The following is a 19,359-nucleotide window of genomic DNA, read 5'->3' on the forward strand; positions in this document are numbered from 1 at the left end:
GGAACTTTTAGCTCTCCAGATTGTGTGGTACTACAACTCCCATCATCCCCCAGCAGGTGGGAGTTTCCAATTCAGTAACATTTGCAGGGCCAAAGGTTCCTATTATGGCCATAGATCAAAACAAATGTATGTGTTGTATATGTGTTTAGGTAGATAGATAGAAAGAAATGAAGGCAGAATCTCACAGAAATAACATTTCTTTTTTAAAAAAAGCATACAAAAAAAAGTTAGAGCTTGCCAATGACACTTAATCCAAGATTTTACACTGGAAAGTATTTTGACTTCTTTGAGCCAACACGTTTATAGTTGCTGCAATGAAATTTTAATTTTGTGCTCTAATGAACACAAATCGATCCATATTCCATGTTGGCAAAACTTATGATGGCTGCATAATTGAAAGAACTCTGTTGCATTAAAAAAAAGAAAAAGAAGCAGCAGCCCCACAAAATTGTAGCCAACTGCCGAAACATTAACGTGCAGGATGGACAGCCAATGCAGAAAGCGGAGGCAGCAGCTACGCTTGGTTAAGAGGAGGCTTTGAATGATCTCATGTACAAGTTTGCCATTATTCTTTCCACCAGTTTTGGTAATTGCAGGACTACAGATAGCTGGTGGTTGGGAAGAGTTCATCAACTTAATTTAAAAAAACACAACTATGTTGAAAATAACATTCTTGTTGCTACGGTTTTCTTAAGAGGGAAGGACAGTTTTTTATTTCTGGTCTACTTTCTCATAAGATTAATTGTATATAGTAGGGATCCCTCTATCAAGCCCCTAAGACTCTCCCTAGCCCCATGTCACATTCTCACTGGCTCTGCTCTGCTTTGCATGCAGAAGGTCCAAGGTTCAATCCCTGGCATCTTTGGGTAGTGCTGGGAGAGACCCCTGCCTAAAACCTTGGGGAGACAACACTGAGCTAGATGGACCAATGTCAGTATAAGGCAATTCTTTGTGTGGGTCTGTGAAGGTATAGACAACATAGTGCTCTCCAAGGACTACAAGAGATTCTGGCTGTGGCTGATAAGAGTCTAACAGCATCTGCAGGGCACCACATTACCGAACCATGGTCTACTATAGATACTCAACCATTAGCACAGGAGCAGCTTGGGCAACACAAATATCAAGACTGTTTTATCTATGGACACAATGTCCTCCTAGAAACCCTCATTGAAATAGGATGATGAAGCACCTCCTATCACAATGTAGGTGCTAAAACTACATCTTCCACTGCTTTTTTTTTTAGCTATGAACCAAGTGCCTGGAATACAGCTGCTATTTATTGATTTAAAAGCATTTGCATACCACTTAAGGTTTCAAAACTCTGAGCAGTGCACAGATTAGAAAACAAACATTATATTAACAACCCAAAACTAGTAAAACAGCAATATGAAAATGCATAGAAACATAGAAAAGCAGATAAAAGAGAAATCTTGAGGTTTTAAACTCATAAAATACGGTCCTATCATATGGGTCAGGGAAGGTCTGGGCAGAAAAATTAGCTCTTCACAAGATGTCTGTAGCAATGGATGTTTGCTGCTTTCCATATCGCATTCCTCAGAATGGGGGCAACAGCAGAAAATGCCAATTGTTGGATCAATGCCCTATGATATTCTGTTGAGTGCATTGCAAAGAGTAGATGACCTAAGTGACCTCTCCTTTCTATAAGGGACAGCAGGTCTTTCAGGGAAGCTGTCCCCAAGTTGTTCAAGACTTTATATGTTAACAAGGCTTTGGACACAGCCAAAATCCATAGAGAAACATGATGAACTGGACTTTAAGACTGGAAAGCTGAGAAATGGAGAGAAACTAAAGTTGACATATTTATCCATCCCAACATCAGCATGGGAAAGAGAAGGTGAGGCTGACACATGCAAGGAACTTGGGGGCATAGGTAGGATGCATGACTCTGTGGCCCTAAAGCGGTTGTATATTTCCTGATTGGACATAACAGATGAACAGGATCTTTCCCTTCCTTTTTGTTTTTTATTAACTTGGAAGGCAAATCTGACTCTTACTGTGGAGGAGCTGCTACACATCATGGCACTGGTTACTGTAAACTGAAACGAAGGGAGTGTGGTCCACACTAATTTTGTGTGAGATTCAGCTGCCTTTGACTGACACAGGGAGCTTGATATATATATAATCATCTCATTGACATTCCCTGGGAACTGAGCTGTGACTGCTCTGCAGTACAAAGCACAGCAAGCTTATTACAGGGCCCCAAAGCATTTTCGAGAACATCCAAGTTATTTGTGTATCTAAAGAGGCAGGTGTGTGTGTCTGTTTAAGAAGGTAGGTGTGTTTTCCTCTGGCTTATATGCATTGTAAATTGTATCCACTTGAGCTGTACTTAAGGAGTGGTACCCATTTAAGTTAATAGTTGGCCATGTTCATTATTTTCATTGGGTCTACTCTGAGGAAGACTAGCACTGAATACAATTCATTACATTTCTCCTTACCTTCCAGAATTTAGATTGGGGTAAACTGCTTCTATGCTTTGTAGGAAACGAGCTCCATCTCAAATAAAACAACTATTTATTTCCAATTCATGAACAAATCAATGAACTGCACCAATGAACTGCACTCTTAGAATTCAAAGCAACGGATAATGAGATAGAGAAAGTTATTACTATATTTTTATTTTGTTGTTATCCTTGATGATTTAAATGTGGGATAATGTATTTGTTATCCTTTATGAGTTTTCAAGGAAAATTAGAAATCCTTTTTCAGCCCTCTTTGTAGGGAAAAAAAAGTGTAGTTGAAAGTGGCTCTCCTAGCCTTCTGACATTTTTATTATAGCTGACTCTGAGAGGGTAAGGATTATCAGAGATCTCCCTTGCTTGAAAAAATAGCTCTGATTTTCTGCCATCTTCAGCCTCATCTGCCTGAATCAGCCCTTTTAGACCTCATCATTAGCCCTTCCGTTCCATGGTCAGCAAAGGCACAGACACAAGCTCCCAGGTCTGCTTTCTATCTGGCTTCAGGGACATAAGGCACTCTATTTGCAGCATGCTTACTTTTCCTTCTGGCATGGTCTGGGTAATCTGTGTATGTACCTGAATGTAGGTCCCTTAGTCAATGCACAGTGCTGTCCAGGCAGCCAACTCCTATAATTAAAAAGACTCACCAGCTGGCAGGACCTGATGGATGAGCCAATACCTGAATAAGGAAAGTGTGAATTACATGACTCTACAAAGACTTTGATGCCCAGTAGGGAAAGATAGAAAGTGAAAGAGAAGAGAAGGAGAACAACACAACAATGGAGGAATTTACAAATTCCTCTGCTCCTAAGCTGTAATACTGTCTTTATTTGTTCTTCTTCATTGGGCCTTTAATCATTACCTAACCTTATTGACAAGAGTTGTTGACACTTGAACTGAGTGTGTGTGTGTGTGTGTGTCCGTGTGTCCGAATCTGTTTCTTTCTGCTTGCCTCTTGGAGTGGGCTACTCAGGCAACAGATTGAGAAGTTCCTAACGTCCCAAGGTTGTGATGTTCTCGCAGGTTCCAGGGTAACTCCCCTTTGCCCATGTATCCCATTGGTTTCTTCTGACTTGGTACTGTTACAAAAGCCTCCAGGTTAGGACTTTACGAGAGCAACAGGTGCCCTTGACAGCTATGTCAATTGTAACAGGGTGTCCTGCTCCTGCCCAAAAACATGATGACAGGGGCTCTTACTTGTGAGGCAGAGATCCTTGTTAAAGCAGAACAGCGATACAACTTCAGCAGTAAGCACCGAGCTATTCAAGTTCCAGAACTTGTATAAAGCCACAAGGAGCAGAAAATAGCCCAGTCTAAAAGCCAGGACCAAGGTTGAAGAGTCACAGGCAAGGTGGTTAGTGTTGTATGGAAGCTGCAGAGTTTTGCAATGCTTGTCTTGCCCAACTGTCAAGCTTTTAAACCTAGGTGAGGTGCGTTAACCTGTGAGGAGTGAAATTTCTGCAGCTATGTCTTGCTTGAGGGTGTGTGCTATGTCTAAGTTGCTGTGTCTCTTCTCTTCTCTTCTTGTCCTCTGAATCCTGTCCAGCCACCTTAGGCTGTGTATCAACACCCTGATTCTGGCAACACTATCTCCTCCACCATAGGGAAAAGAGCAGCTGGAACTCCTGCCTCACCATCAAAGCCCACCTGGAGCAGGGAGGGATTCCATCTGCCAGATTCTGCTCTGCTGTTCCTCATCCACCACCATCCCTTCCACCAGCATGTGCCTGCCCTGTGGGACTCATGACCCACATGTTTTCTCCCTTGCCTGCTAGATTCTCCTTAGCCCAGATCCTGGGGCCACATAACTCCTGCACCCAAACCCAGCCCATTCCCTGGACTACCCACAGCCAAGCATTATGTGAAGTATTCCCCACATTTCTCAATCTACCCTTCCCCCAATGAGCCAGGGTTGTGGGGCAGAAGGGCAACTCTTATTCTACCCTCACAACAACCCTCAGAAGCAGGAAAGGAGGAGTGTGTGTGGATAGCACAAAGTGCCCCAGAGAGTGTCATGGCGAGCTGGGATTTGGACGCAGCCCTCATGGGCCCAGCTCCAACATTCAAAGCCAGGCGTTGCCAATGTGGCTTCTATGGATGCTACTGTAGCCATAGGCATCCCCTCCCAGGTCCACAAAAGGTCACAGGTAATATTCCCTCAACAGTTCACATTGCAAGGGAAAAGTGGTTGTACTTCCTCTCACTTCCTGTTTGCTTTGGCTGAGCTTCTCCTGTACTGACCACACACCCTTAAACTTGCCAACATTTTACTGGGTGGTGGGACTGGACCTGTTCCCTCCTGTCACTTCTTAACAGAGATGTATAAAGAGTTTCTCACTATGAGCAAGCATGGCAGTGACTGGTGTATGTACCCTTTCCTCCATTGATGGAGTAACTTGATCGGTGATGGTGGGCAAATCTGCACCTTTCTTGATCCTGCCTTTTTCTGCTCCTTCAAGATTTGGCTACTATTTATGTTCTGCCATGCTCCTCCTCCAGAGCAGCCATTTTGTGACTGGCACCCAAAGAACTACTATTTAAATGTGTCCACTAGCACTCTTCCTAAAGGTTGCCATTCTCTGCGCCAGTATATTTTCTGGTACAAGCTGCCTAAAAGGGTGCCCTCCCCAGTACAAACCATCTCAGATTCTGATCAGGAGGGGAAGCCTTGTTGGTGATGCCCCCAGCAAAGGCTGTCTGGTTGCTGAACCAATCCACGGCAGGGCCTTTTCTGTGTTGGGTCCCTGGGTTGTGGAATGTGAACCTGTCACCATCATTATCAACTTGCAGGAGGAATTCATAAACATTCCTGCTTACCCAGGCATTTGTTGGCTGAAGAACAGTGTTTTAATCTATTTTTGCTTTTCCCTTTTTAACTGCATATCTGTTTGCCACCCTAGGCTCCTTGTAGAGGACGGGCAGGATATAAATATAATAATAAATCAATAAAGTAATATTATCTGCAACTTCCTGACCATAATTAACACATTATTATTATTATTATTATTATTATTATTATTATTATTATTATTTAAAAAAGGAAGCAATATTATGAAGAAGCTGAGTTTGTTCACTAAACTCTTATCTGACAACTTCTGGAGGGGAAAAAAATAAATAAAAACAATTCAAAAGCAAACATTTCAAATATGGCGAGTCTTCCACCCCACCAGAAGGGTTGTTAATGAATTTGTTGCATGAACGCACAGACAGATTGGGAGCTAGAGCTCTGCTGGCCAGCCCAACATGGCCCTGGCACCAGAAAGCCAATTTGTTCCCATGCATTGTTTCCTCTAGAGTATGTTTCTCATCCAGAGGTGATTTTCCAATAAAATCAGCCTCAATTATTGCTAGCGCAGGAGCGACCCTGGAGGGAGGATAAGAGGCAATTCAATTGTTGGAAATGCTGCACGAAGCAAAATTAACCTTGCTGTGCTATTATCCTTTGAAACATTTAGCTAGTTTCTCATCTTTCTTTTGTATTAGTTGACCCTAAATGGAAGTGGGGAGGAGATGACGGGAGGGAAAGGAAATCTACATATATTTCTAACCATACTTATTAATTATAGTGTAAGGAAACACAATATAACGTTCATTCACTTTTTCATGCAAATATAAAAGTTGTTGACACAGAATTGCTAGACTTTTAAGGCAAAGGTGAAAGCTTCTTGTTGAGATACACATGCAAGCAGATTTCACTGAGTAAGGCGGTGTACACACCATACATTTCAAGAGCATTTAAAGCACATATCTTCTCCCCAGTGCTCCCACCCCCAAAAAAAGTGTTTAGGGGTACTCTCATTTTGACTCAAGAAAATCACCATTTTATAGTTCAAATCGGGGAAAATAAATACAGTAAATGGACAAAAGTACAAAGATTCACAAAATGTTTAAGGATATGTGTACCACTGCGTACCCCCAGAAAAGAAATCACTGCTTCTCCCAAAGAATCCTGGGAATTTTAGCTTGCTAAGAGTGCTGAGCACTGTAGATCTGCGAAGGGCAAACTGCAGTTCCCATGAGTCTTTGTGTTTATGTGTGCTTTAAGTGTATGGTATGTACACAACCTCAGTGTATGTGTGTGTTTGTGTGGAATAGTATTGCAATTTCAGATGTGATTCAATGTTTCCACAAGAAAAGACTGAGGGGGCAATCGCCTAGCAAGATCCAGCTCAGCTGGTTGCTTGCAGGATCAATTGAAGTTAAGTCCCCAACCCTGGCTCTGCAAAAGTTACGCCACTGCAATCTTGCTCATCCCAGTTTAGATGGAGCTCAGCTACCTGAGCTGAGGCCCATGAATGTCAACCAAAACAGCTATGGCAGGGCTGGGACTGGGTGTGTGAAATTAGGTTGGATCCTAAGCCCATTCAGTTTGGCCATGTGATCTCCTGAGTGAGGCCAAAATTTGATATCCAGCCCTCATGCTGCCTTCCCAAAGGGAGTCACCGGGCTTTGAGAAGATGTGAGGCTCTAGCAGGGTCCTAGAGCTCTCATGTCTCAGTGCTTACAAATTTTGGGAAGTTGCTCCCATTCCCCGTGCGGTAGAACTGGTCACAGTGCCCTAAATCCTTCTCTGTATGAATTAGCAACCTGGCAAAAAGCACTCTTTTAAAGGCTTGTTTTGCCCTGTTTGGACAAAGCAGTATCCCTGCTGTTGAATGGGATTTGGATCTGGTGCAACTTCATGTTTGCTTTACATCTGTTTCTTGTGTAACTAGTGAAGACAAACTCTTCCCTTTCCTTGGGTTGTATCCAACTACGTTCTACACAGTGTAGACCCACTGAAGTGAACGAACCCAAGTTACACATCTCCATTAATTTCAGTGGATCTACTCTGAGTAGAACTAACATGAGCTGCAACTCCATAAACTGATGGATAAACTAAATATTATGCAAAACATGTTGCAGAATATTCTGCATTTATGAAACTATGTGCGTTAAAATGCATATATATTAGTGAAAATAACATTGCATTATATTCAGGAATGTATTATATTTGCGAAAAGTGCTTGCAAAAATCTGCATATGGGGCAAATTCGCATACAAAAATGAGTATACTAGGAGTGAATTGAACCTAAGACTGGGAAAATGAGAAATAGGGAGAAACAAAAGTCGCTTCTTTGAGGTCTTGCAGCCTTGCCCCAACATTCTCTTGTCATTGCTTTGGTCCACTTAACCCAGTTAAACACCCTTAGTGCCATTTGCTTTGCAAAACATCCTTCAAAAAACAACAGCCAGCCAACTGTAGTGTAAATCAATGGCAAATTGACTAAAGCTAAGACCAAATTATTACAGACAACCATGGCTATATTGGCATCTGAAGTTGAGCTGGGTGGGGTGGAGAAACAATATTCAATTGATTAACTCTATTGACCATTCTTATATCTCTAGTGGGAATCTTCTGATAGAAGAATGTTTTGCCTACAGTCACAAAAAGACTTGATGATCTGCTTTCTCTCCCCCCACCTTTCTTTCTAAAATCTCTTTGCAGGAATAACAAGCAGTAAAGAAAAAGAAAGAAAAAAGATGCTGTTTCAAGAACCAAAGAAGATCCCTGCTGGATCAAGCCAAAGGCCCATCTAGTCCAACATCCGCTTCTCATAGTGGCCACCTAGGTAGCTGATACCTGTGCGAAATCTGCAAGTGCAAGAGCACTCTACCCTCCCTTGGATTCAGAGCATACTCATCATGGCCAGTAGCCATTGATAGATTTATCCTGCATAAAAACAAGTTAAAGAAATACAGCAAACATAGTTTTCAGTAGCAGCCAGCTTGTGCTATTGCAGTTCCAGCCAAAAAGGGGTGGTTATTTTTACCCTTAACCTTCATTACCTTGTCACAAAGAAATGGACAAGAGGTAAGGATGGCTCTCTAGTATCCTAAGTGCTCCCTGGTTAGCAAAATAATGTTGCCTATCCATGTTGCCTGGTTCCAGAGGGATACAAAGACCTATCTCTATTAACATGATTTTTTTTTTAAAAAAACCCCGACACAACACATAGAAATATATATTAAATTAATTGGTCTGCTTGATTGTCCTGTAGGGGTTATCAAATCGTTTGGAAGTACTACCAGCTTTGCAAAGTCCCCTGAGGCCTTGGGCTTTCTGTAGAAGGATCTAGCAAGGTTGAGACATGCCTGGTCATTTTTTGCTGCATGAGAAAGAGCTATATGAGTGTATCCTACTATTGGATCAGAACATTTACTTGCCTATAAGATCCTAAGATTGAAGCAACTCAATGGCAAACCAAGGAGTTGTCGCAACACAAGAAAGCCCGGGGTTCGGACTCAGAAAAGGGCAAATTCCTATGTTCCCCATACTCATTCAAACAATAGGTAAAGGTAAAGGGACCCCTGACCCTTAGGTCCAGTCGTGGCCGACTCTGGGGTTGTGGCACTCATCTCGCTTTATTGGCCGAGGGAGCCAGCGTCCGGGTCATGTGGCCAGCATGACCAAGCAGCTTCTGGCAAACCAGAGCAGCGCACGGAAGCACTGTTTACCTTCCTGCCGGAGCAGTACCTATTTATCTACTTGCACTTTGACGTGCTTTCGAGCTGCTAGGTTGGCAGGAGCAGGGACCGAGCAACGGGAGCTCACCCCATCGCGGGGATTTGAATCGCCGACCTTCTGATTGGCAAGTCCTAGGCTCTGTGGTTTAACCCACAGCACCACCCGTGTCCCCTCATTCAAACAATAAGCCACCATAAAAACTAATTATAGAAATAGCCAATAAGTCAGCCAGCCATAAAAGCAGCAGATACTTGTAAATGAGGAATGAGATAAAGTGGCTTACTGAAATTCTCCACCATAACATAAGAGAATAAGAACAGCCTGCTCTTTCTGTCAGCAGTTGGCATTCAGAGGCATACTGCCTCCAGCATGGGAGGTAGAACGTAGTCATCGGTGCTGGCAGCCACTGATCTTACATCTTTCAAAAGCACAGTTTATGCTAGTTGCATACTCTCCAACATTTCTCTGATGAAAATAGGGACGTCTCATTCCATAATGATAATTTTACTATTTATACCCCACACATCTGACTGGGTTGCCACAGCCACTCTGGGCAGCTGCCAACATATATAAAAACATAATAAAACATTAAACATTTTTTAAAAACTTCCCTATATAGGATTGTCTTCAGACAGCTCTGGGGTTGGATAACTCCATACCCTTCAACATTTCTCCAATGAAAGACGGGACATTCCAGAAGCAAATCAGAAACCGGAATGGCATCTCTAAATAAGGGACACTTATTAAACAGGGACACTTGGAGGGTTTGTAGTTGAAGCTGAAGGGAATTGTAGTCCAAGACCTTTGCAGGGCACCAGGTTGGCAAGGGCTGGTTTACAGCTTTGCATGGCATGTGAAAGTGGCCACAGAATGACGAGGTTAACTGACTCGTTTGCAGTGAAGTATTGCCCTGTTTGGGTGCCACTACCAAAAAGTCCCTGTTCCTTTAAGTGGTAGACACAGCAGCCCCCAAAGCCTGAACATCCTGATCAAAGTATGTGGCCAGGTTCAAACACTACTCTAAGGAAGTCGGAGAAGTGCTTAATTTTCACATCAATCCTGATGCCACCCCTTCAAAGAACTTCCTTTGTACTCCTGCAAAGCTTCAAAACCCAAACCCAGTGTTAAATGATTCCTTAACATTGAATGAAATCTGATTCTAGCAGACAGCCATGATGTCAGCAACATGTAAGTGCAGAGAATATTTTTTACACTAATGACAACTGAGAACCTTTCTTTCATCCACCCCCCTCCCTTTCATATCGTAGCAGATGTCAACTGTAGTTAGATTCAATTCAACTTATTAGTGCGTGGCTTTAAGCCAACAGCCATTCACATTTCCAGAAGTATACTATCACATATGTCTTAATAAGTGAACCCTGTTTTTAAAAATGTATGTGATAAGTCACATATGCTAGAAGGAATATGGGCATCTTTCACTTGTGGTGACAATGGAAGCGACTAAACACTGCTGAGCGCAGCTGAAGAAGATTAACATTCAAGGGGAATTTTTGATGATGTTTGGAAATACAACAGAAGTGACAGCATTGGGGGGGGGGGAGCCTACTTCCCCCACACAAGCTGAGCCTTCATTTCTTTGTCACACACACACACACATATTTGTTTTTCTACAAAAGGCGTGTCTTCTAGCATAGCATTTTCCTACTGCTACACTGAAGTAGTTATTATTACTAACAACAACAATCATCATTATCTTAGGGAAACCTTTGCATGTGCTTTCCAGAATGAAACTCAAGAAACTGGCCAGGTACTCTGTGGCACATTCTGGAGTGCACAATTAGTTGTCATGGGATGCTTGGACATCCTGGGCTTGGAATGCCCTCTTCTGAAAAACTCTGGAGAGTCGCTGCCAGTCAGTGTGAACAACACTGAACTAGGAACACTGAATTAGATGGACCAATGTTCTGTGAAGCAGCTCCCCATGTTTCAATGGGTTGTATTCAACCCAGTTAGAGTAGACCTGCTGAAATCAATGAACGTAAGCCAGTTATGCCCATTGGCCACACCTGCCAATGCTTTTGGCCAGTCTGTCTATGCTAACAGACAGTGTGGAGGGAGGTCAGTAAAGGAAACAGAGCAGACCAATCCTTTTGTTGCCTCAGAATGCAGCAGTACAGTCAAGGGGTGGAAATGGCAAGGAGCAAGATTTCAGGTAAACATTAAGGGAAACTTCCAAGTACTGGAAAGATTTTCAACAGCAAAGGTGATGGGCTCTCTTTCATTGGAGGTATTTAAGCAGAGAGTGGGGGTCCATATATCAGAGATGCTGTAGTTGCAATCTGCATCATAAACCAGGTATGGTCCTTCAGGAATTACTGGCTTCCATCCTTGTTGTATACCCTGAACTGGGAAGGAGTTGGACTAAATCTGGTGTCCTTAATGTTACATCCATGGGCACCTCAGACAACCCCCTGTGTCCCTCAAGGTCCCTAGCTCTCTCAATTTTAATTTTTTTTTTAATGGGAAGGGGTCCTGAGTATCACCTTTCCCCCCTCAGAATATTTTGTGGCAACTACAACAGTTTCTTAGATTTCTAAATGTGCCTCTGAATTCAAAACCCCTGGAAAAGATGACCCCCCCCAAACACTATAGTCCTATGCATTTAATGTGCTTCACTGTATCATGAAAATGTCTCCAAAGTATAATAAGGGTTGAAGGTTGTATTCAATATTAGCCATAGAGCAGACCCACTGAAATCAATGCATAATTAATGTTGGTGCATCAATTCATTTGGTCTACTCTAAGTATAGTTTGGTTCGGCACAGCCTAGGTAGCTAAGTTGGTTACAGCATGATGCTGATAATGCCAAGATTGCAGGTTCAGTCTCTATATGGGATGGCTGCATATTTCTGCATTGTAGGGGGTTCCATCTCTACAATTCTGAGATTCCATGAACCCAAAGTAAGGATGCACAACTCAACAAGTGACAACTCTTAGTTTTGGATGCAGAAAACACTTTACAGTCCCACAAATCTGATTTAAATTGAATCCCAGTTTGGGATAACTGGGGAAGCAACCAACACACATACACAACCTACTGAGAAGCTGACGCACATAATTTCAGTGGTGTGTGCCCACTGAAAACTAGGGGCTTTCTCCAGTGCCAACTCAATCATGACAAAAAGCAGGGAGACTCAGGCAGCAAACTTTCCTCCAAAGAATCATGGGAACTGTAGTTTGTTAAGGATGCTGGGAAAGGTAGCTCTGTGAGGTATTAAACTGCAGTTCTTAGGATTCTTTGGGACAAACCATGTGCTTTAAATGTATGGTGTGTAGGCAGCCACAATGAAGAGCTGTGTGTAAGCCAGGCAAGGAGAGAGAGGCATTTAGACCCCCTGGTAGAAACAGCCTCATTAAAGAGGCTTACATTGCACTGTGAGAACTGCAGCTTTAATGGGAAAATAGTAACTTTGCACAGGTGGGTAAACTAATAAAACATATCAAAAATACCAAGCAGAATGTAATTAATATGCCTAATTTGCTCCCATGGGAACTAATTGAAGCAAAACCCAAGGATGCATTCCGAAAATATTTCAAACAGAAAAGGCAACAGAGCATAAATAATACATGGAGTTGGGGAGATCTAGTCTGGCTGGTTGGCCGTCCACCTGAATCTTACTCCCTACCCCACCACCTTAAGTCTCACACTTCTGCTGGGTCCATTCGCATGATCCAAACCCCACAGAAACCATGACTATTGTGCACCACCCACTCCTTAAGACACTTCTAGGTACAGTTTGGGAGTAGATGATGCTCAAAGCACCTTCCCTTCTGTGGCTGACAGTATGTTGAAGGTGTGGGGTGGTAGTGGTAATTTTTTATCAGGACAGTGATATGTGGAGAAATTGCTCATTGCCTTTCCCTGCACACCATGGCTCTTGTCAGACCTCTCTGCAGGTGCTATGAACTGAAGTAAGGTGTAGTTTGGCTCCTGCAAATCACTGCAAAACACTGCTATGAACTGAAGTAAGGTGTAGTTTGGCTCCTGCAAATCCTCTGGGAAAAGGATCTTGCTGTCGGGCTTGCATAAACTTACCCTGAGAGGCACCACAGACTTTGTGGGCTCTACATCATTATCAGCAACATTAAACTATGGGGCCTCCAAAGCAATGGAGTAAATACAATCTGAGATGCCTTTGAAGCCAATGTCTGGCAGACTGCTTATCTCATCTTGCAGAGCTCTTTTCATGCACATGGGAGTGTTTTCCATATGTATAAGCAACAGGCTAGAAAGGGCCCAGGCACATAGGTGCAAAATGTGATTCCCATGTGTCCTACATACTCTGTGTTATTTCCCCTCTGTCAGACCTTCCCAGAGATTGCAATTAAAAATCATAATCTTTTTAGCGTGGGCACACTCCCCCTCAAGGCTAGGAGATCTCTGCACTGAATGTGATTATAATATCATTTAGCAGCTATTCATAGATGACACATATTAATTTATGTAAACCAGGGACAACTTGGAGCCTGTAGCCATTAGTGAGCCATGGAAAATGTAAAACCTGTCCTTGTTGATCAGGGACTTAAAAAAAAGAGAAAAGGCTATGACTACAGAGTAACCTGAGTCACTATGTTTTTATTGCCCAGGTGTGGGGTTTTCTTTCTTTCTTTTTTTTTTTTGCTTGAAGTTCATTAAACCTGATTTTTTCTCTCAAAGGGATATTAAAAATAACTTACTTTACAGGAATGTTTCGAGGCTTTGTCTTCTCTGCAGTCTATAAAAATAGGAAAGTGAAAGAGCCGTTAGTTAATCTTAGCAAGAGCAGCTTTTTAGAAAGACAGAGGTAAATCCAAGATATTTTCTTAAGACACACACACACACACACACACACACTCCAGCATATTTCTGAGAACTGCAAATGAATATGCACAATATTGTACTGGAAGCCTCCATAATTAAGCAGGAAGCACAGCAAGAGAAACAACTGTTTATCACTTTTAATGGTTTAGTGGTGCTGCAGACTGGTAGAAAAATTGCAACACCACAGAACCTCAGAGAGGCAGATGGTAAAGTGATGGCAAGAATGCTGAGGATCTCACAGTGGCCTCCATTACATGTGCAGTCACCACTGAGGAGCAGCTTCTGGGTGTAACCTTAATGTGGCCACAAGGACAGAGTGGATTGTGGAGCCCTTTCCAATGCTATTTGCACCCCACTGGGAGGAATGGCGCTAGCTGGGTAACAGAGACGTCTGTAATCACCTTTGCTCCTGTGACCATGGTAATGAATGCAGGACCATAGAGTGCGGTGCTCACCAGAAACATCTCCTACACAAGCTTGGATTACTTGTGAAGTGAGTCTCTCTCAAGATCCTGGCTAATCTGTGTCTGCCAGTCAAGCAATGCACATATTTTAACCAGAAGCTGGGGCAAAGTGCACATAGTGCTGAACTTCTGGAGCTCTGTTATCTGAAAATGGGTCAAACTGACATACAGTTCAGAAGGTTGCATGCATGTGCAGCAGCTGCCAGCACCTTAACACATTTGTTGAAATGGCTAAACCATGTGCAGACATGTAGATTCCTTTGTGCCTAGGCCTGAGAATATGTTTAGGCATTATGTCAAATATAATGAGGTGAGGTGGGCTCAAAACCCCCAGGAATGTGACTTTGCTGTCCTGCTGAGTAGGGGCAGACTTGAATGCAAAGGACTTGGACAAAGGGGTGTTAAATTCTGTAGAGTGAGGGAAAAAGTCAAAACCAAGACACTTCAAGGCATAGCTATCAACGTTTCCCTTTTTTAAAGGGAAACTCCCTTACTCCAAATAGGATTCCTCGCAAGAAAAGGGAAAAGTTGACAGCTATGCTTCAAGGGGCTTGATTGATACCATGGCAATTAGGAGTTTGCTTGTTTTTAAATCATCCCAAATCCACAGCTTCTCCTTGAGTTCCTTTACATGGCTAAAATTTGCACAACAAATAGACAGCCTAGGGGAGCTCATTCCCACTGGAGGCCACCAACCTGGATGGCTTTAAAAGATGATTGAACAAGTTAATGGAGGATAAGACTATCGGTGGGTACTAGCCATAATAGGTATGCTCTGCCTGCAGCTGTGGAGGCAGTGATGCTTCTGAATGCTAGTTGCTGGAAACCACAGGAGGGGGAAATGCTCTTGTGCTAAGGTCCTGTGTGAGAGTTTCCTCTGGGCATTTGGGTGGCCCCTGTGAAAGCAGGGTAGTGGACGGGTCATTGGCCATTCTTATGTTCTTAATTTCATATGAAGAATCTAAACATAATGGGCAAGGGCATAAAATGAATAAAACTTTTTTAATCTGGGTCAAAATGGTGTCCACATCTCCATTCACCTTTGGCTAATGGCTTATGAATGTGTGGATAGGCAAGACATTGCTGTGATGTATTTCATTGCTGTGATGGATGGAGAACGGGATTGTGGACTTGTGCTTGTATGAGTTTGACTGTGAACAGAATGACTTAATCACCCTCTCCCTCCTGATTAAATGTTTTTGAATTCTAGTCATCAATACTCTAGAAATTCAGATAAACAGACACACAGTTTAATAGTCTGAAGTTATATATTACACTGGGCAACAATTTTTTACTTTTTGAATGTTGTCTAGATTTCTACAACTGATTTAGGGTATTTTTGCACTGCTGAATCAGGAAATGGCATCCGTTTCTCTCCATCAGGTCAGGTTTTCTGTAAACTGAATGGTGGGCATTGATAAAGGTAAGTATACGTAAATTGCATGTTGCTTCACCATTTTTCAAACTTCGGGGCTTGAACTTCTGTTTCTTGGAACTCCAGGAATGCTCAGCGGCAGGGAGGTCTCTCTTCAGAGTCCAACAGTAGTCAGCCATCATGACTGCGTCCCAGCGACCCTGATACCTGGTCTCCATCTCTTTCATGTCCTGATGGAATCTCTCCCCCTGCTCGTCACTCATTGAACCCAGGTTCTCAGGAAACCAGTCCATATGTGAAAATAGGTAGTGCATCTTGACGCTCATGTTGCAGCCCAGGTTTCTGAAAGCAGTCAGCATGTTGTTGACAAGTTCTGCGTAGTTTCTGGTCTTATTGTTGCCAAGAAAGTTCTTCACTACCAGAACAAATACCTTCCACACTTCCAGTTCCACTTCGTTCATTGACTTTCTGAACTCTGGATCTCTGATGAGCTGACGGATCTGAGGACCGTCAAAGATGCCAGCTTTCAACTTCTCCATGGTCAATCCTGGAAAAGCCTGGCACAAGTAAATGAAGCAGTTACCATCCTTGTCCAGAGCATTGGTGAACTGCTTGATTAAGCCGAGTTTGATGTGCAGCGGTGGGAAGAGTATTCTGTCTCTGTCCACCAGAGGGTCGTTGATGACATTCCTTTCTTTGCAAGGCACCAATTCCTCCCACACAGGCCAGTCCTTCTTCATGTAATGCTGAGCACAGTCCCTACTATCCCACATGCACAGAAAACATGGGTACTTGGTGAAGCCAGACTGTTGTCCCAACAAAAAGTTCACCATCTTCAGGTCAACACAAATAAACCACTTATGCTGATCATAACCAATTTTCTCCAGCACATACTTCACCGCTTCATAGTTCTCCTCCAGTGTACTCGAGTGAGCCAGGGGTATAGAGGCAAACTGGTTGCCGTTGTGTAGCAGAACACATTTCAGTGATCGCTTGCTGCTGTCAGTGAACAGTCTCCAATCTTTGGGTTCGTACTGTGGCACTCCAAGCTTGAGCAGAAGCTGTGCAATATCTGCACAGTACACCAAGTCCTTCTCTTCCGAGAAAAAACGGAGGTACTCTTGATGCCTGTTGCGCAAGAAGCTGATGTGAGCACTGTCAGAGAGGAGGTTTTTTCCCTTCAATCTGGATACCAACAGTTCAGCAAAGTCCTTTGACAAGCTGAGGTCGCGAACTAGATCATTCAACTCCTTTTGGGAAAATGGATGTGGAGCATCATCTTCAAGAACCACTTCTTCTTCTTCATGTCCTTCAACACTGGAGGCATCTTCGTCACTAATGTCAGGAAGTTCTCCGAAGATAGGCACTGGAATTTCATCACAATGAGCTACAGGACGACGTGCTGATTGAAGATCAGGATGCTTCGTGGGGTGGCTGCCCCATTAACTTAGTTTTGATCCCCCAACTTTATGCTTTGCTGGACCAATTTATGGAAGATTTCAAGGTTTTATGACTTCAGACTGATCCCTTTTCGACATAATCACCCAGAACTATCGGACCTGAATACTTCTTGTCATTAAAATAATCATTTCCAATGAAAACAATTATTTGACAAGGCATTTTACCCCCCATACCTTCTTCTAAAATGCTCCACACAAGCATACATGTGTGGAGAGATCATCAGGGGGTTTGGACTGGGTGTCCATCAATATGCAGATGATACCCAGCTCTACCTCTCTTTCAAATCAGAACCAGTGAAGGCGGTGAAGGTCCTGTGTGAGTGCCTGGAGGCGGTTGGAGGATGGATGGCGGCTAATGGATTGAGGCTGAATCCTGACAAGACAGAAGTACTGTTTTTGGGGGACAGGGGGCGGGCTGGTGTGGAGGACTCCCTGGTCCTGAATAGGGTAACTGTGCCCCTGAAGGACCAGGTGCGTAGCCTGGGAGTCATTTTGGACTCACAGCTGTCCATGAAGGCACAGGTCAATTCTGTATCCAGGGCAGCTGTCTACCAACTCCACCTGGTACGCAGGCTGAGACCCTACCTGCCCGCAGACTGTCTCGCCAGAGTAGTGCAGGCTCTAGTTATCTCCCGCTTGGACTACTGCAATGCGCTCTACGTGGGGCTACCTTTGAAGGTGACTCGGAAACTACAGCTAATCCAGAATGCGGCAGCTAGACTGGTGACTGGGGGCGGCCGCCGAGACCACATAACACCGGTCTTGAAAGACCTACATTGGCTCCCAGTACGTTTCCGAGCACAATTCAAAGTGTTGGTGTTGACCTTTAAAGCCCTAAACGGCCTCGGCCCAGTATACCTGAAGGAGCGTCTCCACCCCCATCGTTCTGCCCGGACGCTGAGGTCCAGTGCCGAGGGCCTTCTGGCGGTTCCCTCATTGCGAGAAGCAAAGCTACAGGGAACCAGGCAGAGGGCCTTTTCGGTAGTGGCGCCCGCCCTGTGGAACGCCCTCCCAGCAGATGTCAAAACGATAAACAACTACTTGACATTCAGAAAACATCTTAAGGCAGCCCTGTTCAGCGAAGTTTTTAATGTATGATATTTTAGTGTTTCCTGGTTTCTATGGAAGCCGCCCAGAGTGGCTGGGGGGGCCCAGCCAGATGGGTGGGGTATAAATAATAAATTATTATTATTATTATTATTATGTGAACAAAAACGTAAAAAACGACATGTGGCCATAGCTCAAAAACTTGACCTGATTGAGCAAAACCAATGTGATTTTTGGATTCAGCGCATCATATTCATCCTAAATCAACTGAAAAAACGCAGACAACAAATTTGCTGTTGACCAGTGTTATTAGCCAACAACACTATATGTGTGTGTGTGGGGGGGGGGGAACTAACTGAAAGCCAGTGGGACTCACTTTCAAATAGAAATGCATAGAATTGCACTCTTCAAGTTTTTTATGCTTTTTAAAATTTAGATTTTATGGTCATCACAAATTGGCACAGATCTAACAAACCAGGAAGTAAATTTGTTTAGAATTATTGCAGCAACTGAGAAATTAACTTCCTCTTAGCTACTGTTGGTCTTAAACAATGAGATCAGAAGAATTATATCTATCATGGCAGAATAGATTCTTTCTCCAAAGCTATTTTTTATTAGCCATCAACAGAAAAAGGCAAGATGGGATGACCAAATGTTCAGATCAATTTCCTCCTGTGAAACCTTTAAGAAAACACACTCCAAATCTTCTAAATGAGTAACTATCCAGGCCTCTTGGCCTGCACCGCCTCAGATTCAGAGGCTGGTTCCAGTTTATTGCTGAATCCATTGATCTGTATACAGTCCATTTATCATTCATGAAAAGAGCTGGTGATCTTCACAGTATATTAGAAGAAACAACTCAGATCATCTGTCAACGGCCCTCTTATTTCTGTTTCCCTCTCCGCAGGGATTTCATCTCCATCCATTCTTCTTGAATTAAAATGTTGCTAAGCAACACAGCTGGGGGCACGGATGGCAGAATGGCTAGAGTCTATCAAGCTGTTTAAGCTGTTGGAGATTTTAGTGGTAATGTCGTTCATATGTGTGTGAGATATATATATATATATATATATATATATATATATACACACACACACACACACACACACACACACACACACACACACACATATTTTGATGGCATAATTTGCTGCTTCTGAATTTTCTGCCTATATGATGTGCCATATGTCTGTGGACTTCTCA

At 43.1% G+C, this 19,359-nt stretch overlaps 1 protein-coding gene across 7 annotated transcripts in view; it reads right to left on the bottom strand.

Moving 5' to 3' along the window:
- AFF2 (ALF transcription elongation factor 2) overlaps positions 1-19,359 on the bottom strand; it is a 408,154-nt gene that overhangs the window by 75,936 nt on the left and 312,859 nt on the right. For all 7 annotated transcript variants that reach the window (XM_081897542.1, XM_081897541.1, XM_081897540.1 and 4 more), the window contains one exon: positions 13,687-13,724. In XM_081897542.1, coding sequence (XP_081753668.1) covers positions 13,687-13,724 — 38 coding nt within the window. The remainder of the gene's footprint in view (positions 1-13,686; positions 13,725-19,359) is intronic.

Source organism: Podarcis melisellensis (assembly GCF_964234715.1).
Source record: "Podarcis melisellensis genome assembly, chromosome: Z".
NCBI classification, from domain to species: Eukaryota; Metazoa; Chordata; class Lepidosauria; order Squamata; family Lacertidae; genus Podarcis; species Podarcis melisellensis.